Genomic DNA, 10,705 nt, shown 5'->3' with positions numbered 1-10,705 from the left:
TATACAAAGCTGACAGGTGGGAGCTAGGATGTCCTGCTCTTACCTGTTCAGGTACTGCAGGTCAAAAATTGATTTTATGGAACACGTCTTCTGTGACGTGTTTCTTCTAGAACTTCACATTTGAGACCTGTGTTGCTAATTGATATGCATGTTGGTTAGTTCGCTACAACCACTTTAATAGCTGTGGTACAAGAAACAGCCATTATCCTCTTACTTCCTCAATCTGTTGCAAAAACATGCTTGTAAATATGGAATGTAAATACACATTTAACACAAGGTATTTGTTCTCATCAGAAAATAAAGTTTCTTTAACATTTAAATCATGTATGCTTTTAATTTATTTGTCTTAATGGTTTTTAGCAAGCTATAGTATTTATACTACTGTTGATACTTTATCCCCAATATAAATGATTTGTAGGATCATTGAAGTAGTCCACTGTCTCAGTGTCAGTCTTTCACAAACCTCAAAAAAGTACAAAAAAGAAAGGAATTCCTGTGGTCTTGCATGTGATATTTAGTCTCAAATGTCAGCTACTTGAATGATAATCAATGCATCATTTCATACCCTGCATACATTCAGTGAAAAATGAATTGGGTTTTTTGTTCGGGTAATGAAGATGTCAGGACACAAGAATGAATATTAATATCACATTTTTTATTTAACAATACTGTAGCGTTTTCACCGGCCAATCTTGTTACATATATACAGATTTTTTTTTTTTAATGAAAAAAAAAAAGTATACAGTGGTAACCAACAGCAGGAATGTGTTTAGGTTGGTGTTCCAGAAGTATTCAAGTAAAAACAAAACTATGTACAACTGGGCAAGAGCACTGCTCCACTCTTTGGACTTTCTTCCATGTTCCCCTGCATCGAGAGTTGCCAACCGCTTGCCAGTGAAGGATTTTATTTCTGCAACAAAAATGAAGAAAACTGCATTAGTACTTGATGAATGCCCAGTGTAATTGATAGCACCTTCACAGGGCACTCTTGGGAGAGTGTAAAATTTCAGTTTGAGGTGATATTTTTATAAATGCACTCCCACTAGGGAATGTATCACTAGAACTCATGTAAATTTAGAGCATTAGGATTGGTGTGTATTCTTCCAACCGTAAGCCAAGTACACCTGAGGTTCTTAAAGGTGTGTTAGTTAGCGTTTTCCCAAGCCTTTCTTGGCTTTTAGTATTGTTTTCCCTTATTTTCCAGTTATTGTGGCGGTAATATTTCTTTCTTTGAAAGATATTTGATACGATAGTGGAAAACTTGTAAATAAGACTAGAATGGTCATGTTAACAGAAAAAAAAAAACTGGAATGGTACACTGTTAACATTTTGATTTAACTGCTGATGTGGGCGCCATTGTATTTTAATTGGTGTTGCTAGGCTAATATTACTGAAGTCATTCTGCTGACAATCTTTCATTTCCTGTGCTAATTGTATTTGTTTATTAAAAAGAAGGGAACTGAACCCATATCTACTGTTTTTTTAGTGGTAAAATAACCAAACCTATTGTCTCTTGAATGCACAACATTATATGAGAAGACCGCTTGTGTGATAATCTTTACACTAGTCTCTATGGGATCTTATGAAATCTGATATAGATGTACCTAGAGGCAGATTTACAAAAAGTGTACAGCTCAGTAGAACTGAAGGTCAGTGAGCATCCTCCAATCCCAATGACTCCTCTAAGTCAATTGCCTCATTACTCGAGAGCAGATGTCGGCAGGCTACCAGCCTCTGTAGGTGTTCACTTGAGTTCATCAGGCGCCTGACCAGTAAGGTCCACAGTAGCGTGATGAGGAGAAACAGTACCTGCCAGATGAAGACCGGTCACTTTGCACAGTCAAGATGTGAACCTGCACTCCCTTGACTTTATGGTCCACCCTGCACACCAGGTGGCCGTGTTTATACCAGGTGAGACACTCAGACCCTTATCTTCTGTTTTTTTCTACGTTGTTATATTCTGTCTATTGTACTATCACGCTGTTAACATTTTGGTAAAACAATTTTCAGTCAGGACTTTATGCCTGGCCACTTATGTTTCAAGAAAATGGTTGATTCCTGTTTGTAAGCGAGAGTTACACAGAAGAAAGCTAATAAACGATCTACTATCTGACAACACCTTACTGGTGTGTTTGTATGCATTTAAATGATAATTGCTTACCAATAGGGTCCAAAATGGCCAATTAAGCTATTTTGTTTTTCGGGGGGGATTTAGTGTTTCTTTTATAATACATTTTATTAAATAAACTAACTCTGCATTACATTTTCTCAACGAGAAAAAAAAAGCTGAATTGACCATTTTGGACCCTAATAGTAAGCAATTACCATTTCAATGCATACAAACACACCAGTAGGTGTTTGAAAAACATGTGACCTGCGCCTTTAAGACAAGTCTGATATTATATTTTGGAATGAGCTTTATTTGTGTTGCAGTTATATACAGTAAATATTTTTTTATAGTTGTCACGCCAATATAATGTAATGGTACTGAATGCTGTTTTATGAAGCCAACATAGACTGGAACGTGCTTTCGGTGCGTACCACTCTTTTATAAAATGTGTAACAACATGAAGTCAAGGAAAGAGAATATACCGGTCTGTCTAACAAAGTAATTGTAAACATAGCCAATGTGAACACAATTACAGTTAGCAAGTCTTTTTATGCATTGATGAAACTTTTGCTTCTGAGAGTAGTGGTGTTTTCATGCTGATATGCAACACCCAAAATAGCTTGGCAATGTCCTATGTTAGACTTGGCTTGGAATTTAGACAGAACATGTAAGGTGTTTTATCCATAGATATCAATCACTGTTCTAGAAATTATCATTACTCCTACATATCAAACTACATGTGTAATCACCATTGTATTAATAGTAAGTAGGTTGTGATTTTTATGATAATAAACATGTATTAGCAATAATACACAATACAAATAGTTAAAAAAATAAATAAATAAAAAATAAGTAAGGTTTTTTGGTTTTCAGGTCCAAACAAAAAAACCAAAATTAAGAAAGCTAACCATTTTTACAATACTTTAGAGCATACAGGACTAAACAGGAAAATGGTGTAACTTTGTGCCCATAAAAATCTGTGTAAATGAATAGAGTATGCTCTTTGTCAAGTTATTTGATCAAAGAAAGAAGTACTTTCATAAGATTTTTGTGTGGGTTCTGAAATATTTTGTTGTGTTTTTTGTGCTATTTCTTCCCAGTTCACAAAACAGCATAATTATGTGGCTTGGGGGATTCTTTACTCAACCGATCAGTTGTACTTTTTTACAAAAAAAGTCAGAATAAAATGAATGCATAACTTACAAATGCTATAAAACATTATCATTGATGAATCATAATTAATCTGAGATGCTTCTAAGTGGTTGTTGTAATATTGCTGTATCAATCTTGCTTTGATGTAGTGCTAACGGTTCTGTTTGTTTTCAGATTTCCTTTGCCTAAGACTGCCTCGCTGACTGCAATTTTTAGAAAATGTTAAACATGGACTTATTAACATTAATTACCTAACATTAATTACCTATCAAAGTCTGTGCCATCTCCTTGGCAGCTGTGGCTGTCCCTGTTCATAGCTGGTGGTTGACAAATTACACATACTGTATAGCCCTCTCGTAGATACTGCATCCATCGCGCGTAGGGCCGGGTCTCCATGGTGCACTGCTGGGAAAGGGATTCCAGCTTAAATTCCATACAATACCTGATAAAGAAATACAACAGAAAGGGTTAAAGGAATTCATGTATCGCTTGACTTGATTCACTAGTGTGTTCTTGGTGAAAATAAATAACTTGTTTTGTGTCACAAGGAATACCGTTAAAATCTTTAACACTCAAATTATGCAGTGGTTTGCAACTTGCCATATGGAAAGAATATACTGTTTGGTTGTAAAAGTCTTACTTTAATTTTGTTGTCTTAAGTTTCTTCTAGATATAAATCTGCAGTTCCTCTGTAGATCAACACTACTTTACCTTTGGGACAAAAAAAATGGAAGCTGACTGCTTAACACCTGTGCAGCATTTATCTAGTTTGTTGGAGTTCATTATTGATAGAAAATACAGGCTGTAAAAAAGGAAGTTGTTCAAATGTCTTAAAAGATTACAAACTGTTTTACCACATGCTGTCAATTACAGTACAAAAAGATTCAGATACTGTACCCAGCAGCATCTGATTCGGTGGACAGATCTCGTTTTCTTCTTTCTTTATTGTATTCCAAGGTTGTAATAAAAGCAGGCCCTGAAAAGAATACTGGTATGTAACAGACTGGTACATTTACAGGTCACAGTATTTATGCCTAATAATGTTCATAGTTGATACAGCAGTCTAGGACTAAAATTGTAATTCTTAACTTTTTTTTTTTTTTTTTTTTGCCTGTGTCATTTGCAATAATGTCAAATTGTAAAATAAACAATCCAATTGAAATATCTGGTATGTTTAATTTCTAATTTTGTAACTATTGTTTTGTAATTTAGACTTTTTAGTTAAAAATAAATAAATACATTTCAAAGTCGCTGCCAATTTGGAAACAATAAGAAGTCCTGTTTCTAGAGTACAGAATGTGGTCCGCAGCCAGAAATGCCTCCCAGCTATTCAGTCTGACAGATGGGGAAGGAGCTTTTGTGGATGGTATCTGCTTTAAAGGCCCCGCTGGCAAGGAAACACCTCTAAATCTGTGTAATAAGTCACTGTATAATGTATGACCTTATATAGTATATTGTTTAAAAAAATGGAATGCTTGTAGACTGGTTAAAAAACATGTATTGGACAGGCTAGCAAAAGAGTTTAGCCTGGACCAGCAGCACAGTTTTGATTCCAGCCCAGGCAGGTAGTAATTCTAAGTCATATTCCATCTGTTGGGTATAAGGGATCCTGTATAAAATGACTCCTGCAGAACAGCATGATATTAAATCTATTATTACCACACCCCCAAGTGACAAGTGACTTTTTGAGTGAAACTTGGTATAGGTGTTTCTTTGCACAAATTCTTGAGGGAATAGAATGGTCAATGGTCAGGATAAATAACTAAAGAATTGAGTCCTCCTGGTATGGAACAGTTTTTAAAGCTGAATTATTAAAAAAAAAAGCACAGGTAGATGCTGAGAAGAAATAAAGTGTAAAAAAAAATTCTATTCAAGTTTGGTTTTTCTTTCTGATTTTAGTTCTGCCTTTTTGGTGGTTTTGCCCAAGTTCCCAGTAAACTCCAGTCCTCAGGGGCCCTGTGGCAGGGTGGAAGCCCTGCCAGTGCACGGGTGTGTGGGAAATCTTGGGTGGCAGGGAGGGGGTTAAATTCCTCCCTGCAAAAACACGTGGGAATGTGGCTGGAGCTGTAAATTAAATAAGCGATTAATTAGGCTCCAGATACAGGTGTACAGAAAGGGTGATCGTGGGTGTTAGGAGTGCTGGTGAAGGCACAGTGCGATGCTGGTTAGTTGTGTGTTTAATTGTTATGGATTGCTGTAAATAAACGTATGGGTGCATCAACTATAAAGTTCTGGTCTCTGAGTCTCCTTACCTACCCTACCCGGTCACAGGCCCATACATTCCAGGATTTATAGCAATCACTAAATAGTGATCGCTGTAAACCTGGATTGAGGTTTAATTGGTTCAATTACAAGATATAAAGACACTGGGCAGGCAAACGCAGCTGGAGTGTGCTTGTCAAAGTTAGTATTGGTAGGGCTAGTGTAATAGTGCAACTACTGATAACTGTCTTACCATGTGTATGTGCACAGTACTGCCCTTGGTAGTTGATGTATTCCAGGCAGCCAGCTTTTTCCTCCAGGGCTGGACAAGGATCCCCTCCATTCTTGGGCTCTCTCTCAATGCTTCGTATGCGGACCCGGTAGGTAGGTTTGCATTGCAGGGCACAGCCACTCCAGGGACTCCACTCGCTAACTGTGCAGGACTGGGCTACAAACAAAAGACTCATTACAATCTTTTATTTGCTCATTCATTAAAATATTGTTTTGATTAGGATCATTGGTCCTTTGTAAATGTCTAGTTAGCCCCCTGGTTGTCTACTATGGTGTGGATTACTTATTTCTAGGTGGCATGGTGTTGAAACATGCTTTTATCATTTAAAATTAAGCATACATCGTATAACCAGGAAGCAAAAAAAAAAACATGGCAAAACAAAACAAGCATACAAGCAAAATGGCAGCCAATTAAATAAGCCAAAAAAAAAAAAAACTTCAGTATTAGAGCAACAGCACTCCGAACCATTGAGAATAATTGCAAACATTTTAAAAAGGGAAGAGAAGTGACGAATCATGATCTGCATTGGGCAAATAAAGCTTATTTTAAAATGTATTAAAAGTACAATGCTTTCAAAAAAAGCAGTTTTAACTAAGTTTAAATAGAAAACCTTATGTGTTCTCAAGCACTGGGACCGAAATCTCAAAATCTAGCTATGTGTCAGCATTTAATCTTTCTGAAATGTATGTCTCTGTTTACATTTTGTTACATACAGGGGCTGCAGGTAAATGTGCTTTTAATGATTTTGTATATGTGAATATTTGCTTGCACCCTATTATAGCTTTATTATTAGGCTTCCAAGGTGGCTTGGGAAGCCTATTGTTATTGTAAAGGGTTTTTTTTTTTTTGTATTTTTTTTGTTGATTTTCCTCCCAAAATTTTAAACTGCTCCTGTTCACACGTGGTGTAACCAATCAACATGAAACTTGGCAGGTATTGTCCCGTGTAGATTACAGTTCAGATGCAAAAAAAATTGATCTCATGCATCAACCAAGATGACGGCCTGAAGCATTCTTTTGGAAAAACCTTTCAAAATCTTCTTGGGAACCAGTGAACCAATTGATCTGAAACTTTGCATGTGCCATCAGCAACCAAACCCGCTTCAAGTTTGCGAAGCAGAAGTTGCTGTGATAAATTTTACCATCAAAATGGCTGCCAAAAAACTCACCCAAACATCAAACTGCTTCTGTTTGCAAACCGTTTAACCAACTAACTCTTAACTTGGTAGGCATCATCCTGGGGACAATGGAATTCAAATAGGGAAAATGGTGTTCTTTCGTAAAACAAGATGACAGCCAGACCTATGTTTCGTTCTTAAATTTAAAACCGCTTCAGTTGAACATGGTTTACTTGATTAACTCCAGAGTTGACAAGCATCATCCCTATGACAGTACAATTGACTTTTTCAAAAATTGTGTTTGTGTGTAAAGCAAGATGGCCGCCTGATGCATTAATTTAAAAACCTTTCAAAATCTTTGGTCAAATGTAAAACTAGCTTATTAACTCCTTACAAAGTCCAGATAGGTTAATGGTTACTATGGAACACATATATGAAACCATATGTGCTCTATCCAACAATAACCTTGCCTGCGACCTTTGACCTCTCAAGTTAAAATGTAAAGCTAGCTTATAACTCCTTACAGAGTGTATATAGTTTAATGGTTACTATGGAACACAGATAGGAACCCATATATGCTCTATCCAAAAACCACCTTGCCTTTGACCTCTCTAAGGTCAAATCTAAAACTAGCTTATAACTCCTTACAGTGCACATAGGGTTATGGTTACTATACAACACATTTAGGAAACCATATATGCTAGATTATAAAAAATTGCCTTGATTGTGACCTTTGACCTCTCCTTAAGGTTAAATGTAAAATTAGCTTATAACTCCTTACAGTGTGTAGACTGTAGTGTGTGCAGTATCATGGTTACTATGGTGTTTAAAGTTATAAAGCATTATGAGATAATGAACTAATGCAGTATGTTGAATTGAAACTGCTCCATAAAACTGATCTGTTGCTGACACTTGTGCTGCAATGCTACAGCTTGTCAAAATGTCCAACTGGTACTGAGCTTGGAAGCCGTAAAACTGCCTGGCAGTTCTAGTTATTGTTATTATTATTATTATTATTATTATTATTATTATTATTATTACTGGTTCCACTTTTTTATTGTGCTTATTATCTTTTAGCTCTTTACCTTTTTATGTTGCAAATACACTGCTGCATCCTGATAGCTGCTGTAGTTCACATGGTCTGATTGCAGCCTTTGGAATATCTCCATATTCCAAATGTTAGTAAGAAATACAAGCACATAACCAAAAGTTCTTCATTAAATGGAGACCAGTGTAATGACTTAAATAGCATACAAGTATGTTTAATCCAAAATAACCTGTATTACCAGCTACTGCCAGCAGAGGCTGTTACTGTTCAGAAAGATGACAATCCATCTATTCTCAGTCTGGTATCTGGTCCATTATATACTATTTTGCAATAGTTAAAAATCCATCCTCAGTTTTCATAAACAAATAAACTATGAAATCGGTTTAATTTTTATGCATATCAATCTTTATTGTATTATATACAGTATATAGAAAAAAATAACTCTTGGTCAAAAGCTTTTAAAAAATGATTAATTAAAAATAATAATAATAATAATTAGGTTTAACGAGGCCCAGCAATACTAAAACAAAACAAACTTTAAAAACAAAAAAAATGTTTTTAAAGGAGATATGTAAATTGTGTGGACAACAATATATTTCGAAGTTGCTGTCGGTCTTTTTGTTTGATATTGCGCTGCTAGCTTATTTGAGCTATTAAAGTAGCAAACAAAACTGTACTTTGTGAAAGCCATGTCATGGGCAGCCCAGCACAATAGCTGCCAATATTCATTGTGCTTGAAAAGCAGTTTCAATGGCACCCTGGTGAGTCATAGCACTTTGCTGTCATTTTCACTCAGGTCCTTGTATTCACAGGAAAACATACATGTTAATGACAGCTGGAGCCCAACCCTTGACATCACCAGCAAAGCATTGCACAATCTCTATAATCCCTAGCTTGCATATTGTAACCAGTGTAATCTTTCCATATTAAAAAAATGCCTTTGCACTCTTAATCCTGACATCACATTAATTTTCATTTTTCTGAATAGAATTAATGAAAGTACTAGAAAGCTTTGAAGTTTGGTATGCTTTTAAACTACACTGTGTAAAGCATGTCGCTTTGCATAGCTTCCTTGGGTTTCATTGTGTAGGTAATTGGAAGTAGTTTGTTTACTTTAGAATACTCATTCAAAAAATGCAATTAATCATTAAAAACGATCCATTCTCGGCACAATTGAAAAAGAAAACCCTCCATTTTTAGTTATCCCTCCCTCAACTTCCAATGAAACGTTCAAATTAAAAAGAGCCAGATGTGATGTGAGCCCTCAACTCATAAAACATCACAAACAGCAAGTAAAAAGTGAATATTTTAAATGACTCACTTTGGCTATATTCTAATTATATTTCAAAACTGTCAAATTACAAGTACGTACATATATGTATGTTAAACATTAGCAGTAAATATCATTATGTTAATGCTTATTTGTAATTGTCTTTTGATTTCATATCAGTAGCAAACAGGTGATTAATCGATCAGATTATTATTCAATCACAAGTTTTAAATTTTAGAAATAGGTTTTATATAGAAATGGTTTCTATATCTGTTTTCTATAGTACACACTTCAAACAATAAATAAAGATAACTAATCAGCTTCATAATAATACAATTCATTACCAGTACTTCAATTTCAGTGATTGTTTAGCTAAATTTTACAGTAGCAGTTTAAACCAAAGGTATATAACTAGACCCTTTCTGTTTTTATAAATCCGATTTTGGCAAACCAGGATCCTGTATTTCAAACACTGCCGACACTTGAGTTTATTAAAGGGAGTGCTGTATTATTCTGCTGGAGAGATGCATTGCTTACCTGGACACTCTTGTGTGTAACCATAGCAGCAATCCCCTATGAGTTTGCAGGTTTCGTCACAGAAGCAGGTCCCAAAGACCCGGTCCATCCTCCAGTCTGTGCTACTGCAGGTCGGGTCTCTGCCTTTACAGCACTTTGCAGAGCACCCTCCTTCAGCCAGATTGGACAGCCACAGGAGAGCAGCCAGCAGCACCAAACAGCCTCCCTTAACGTCCAGTCCACTCATGTTTAACAGGAATTATCAAAATCCAAACAACCCTTTAGGACGTATTCAGAAAAGAACCTTTAAAAAAAAAAAAAAGCTTTTATTACTTATACTTTTTAAAGGAAAGCACAATTCTCATTCTCTTCTGTCTTTAGTATATTCTGAAGTCATTTCCACTGTTCTAATCCTTGTGTCCTAAAAATTCCACTTGGCATAGATATTTAATGGACATGTAAAACAAGTTTACAGAATACTCTTTGTGAAGAAAAGACCCATTCTTAGTTTTTTTTTTCTAATTAAGGCTGCAAATTCTATTGGGTCTGCAGAGCCAAGATGTTTTCTGGAAGCAGTCACCCACAGTGTCCCCTCTTCACCGCTGCAGAATGCGCTGAGTAAGATTGAACGTTTTTTTCACTCGTCTTTGACTGTTCTGCACTGGAGTCAGATCAGAGAGTTGTTCCCAGCCTGCTTTTACACCAAGCTCTCACAGTGCAGAGAGGAATGTGAGCATTTGGCTCTACTCCAGATAAGAGGTATGTAAATCAACCCCTCTGTCATCATATTATTTCGCCTGGTAATGATCCCTTCAAACAGGCGTGTCCCAGGTATATAGCCACCACAAATAATCCTTTACCTGGTGTTTGTGTTTTGCCTGGTTTGTAATTCTTCTGAAGTAGCACTGATACTGATGAGTTGTTGACAGGCCACTGTGTCCCTGTGCAGGCTTCAGCCACTGTACAGTCTTATTCATATGGTACCATGGTATCACTGA

At 36.1% G+C, this 10,705-nt stretch overlaps 1 protein-coding gene across 2 annotated transcripts; it reads right to left on the bottom strand.

The window, feature by feature from the left end:
* Positions 1 to 640: 640 nt before the first annotated feature.
* LOC117394331 (somatomedin-B and thrombospondin type-1 domain-containing protein-like) lies at positions 641 to 10,435 on the bottom strand. 2 transcript variants are annotated; one of them, XM_033992474.3, is made up of 6 exons: positions 10,292 to 10,435; positions 9,729 to 10,011; positions 5,718 to 5,912; positions 4,160 to 4,238; positions 3,528 to 3,704; positions 641 to 910 (listed from the first exon to the last, which is right to left on the bottom strand). In XM_033992474.3, the coding sequence occupies exons 2-6, from the start codon at positions 9,952 to 9,954 to the stop codon at positions 793 to 795; spliced, it is 795 nt and encodes a 264-aa protein (XP_033848365.1). In that variant the 5' UTR covers positions 9,955 to 10,011; positions 10,292 to 10,435; the 3' UTR covers positions 641 to 792. The 2 variants fall into 2 exon arrangements, with proteins under 2 accessions (XP_033848365.1, XP_033848364.1); XM_033992473.3 differs by having other exon boundaries at positions 9,729 to 10,435.
* Between the last annotated feature and the right edge of the window lie 270 nt (positions 10,436 to 10,705).

The sequence above is a fragment of the Acipenser ruthenus genome, chromosome 3 (assembly GCF_902713425.1).
Source record: "Acipenser ruthenus chromosome 3, fAciRut3.2 maternal haplotype, whole genome shotgun sequence".
In the NCBI taxonomy this organism is placed as follows: Eukaryota; Metazoa; Chordata; class Actinopteri; order Acipenseriformes; family Acipenseridae; genus Acipenser; species Acipenser ruthenus.
This window is presented reverse-complemented; position numbering and strand designations above follow the sequence as displayed.

Coding starts and splice junctions, on each gene's coding strand:
- LOC117394331 (XM_033992473.3), bottom strand. CDS start 9,954: ATGAGTGGACTGGACGTTAAGGGAGGCTGTTTGGTGCTGCTGGCTGCT. Junction 5,913..9,728: donor TTACACACAAGAGTGTCCAG/GTAAGCAATGCA, acceptor TTTTGTTTGTAG/CCCAGTCCTGCACAGTTAGC. Junction 4,239..5,717: donor GTACTGTGCACATACACATG/GTAAGACAGTTA, acceptor TATTCTTTTCAG/GGCCTGCTTTTATTACAACC.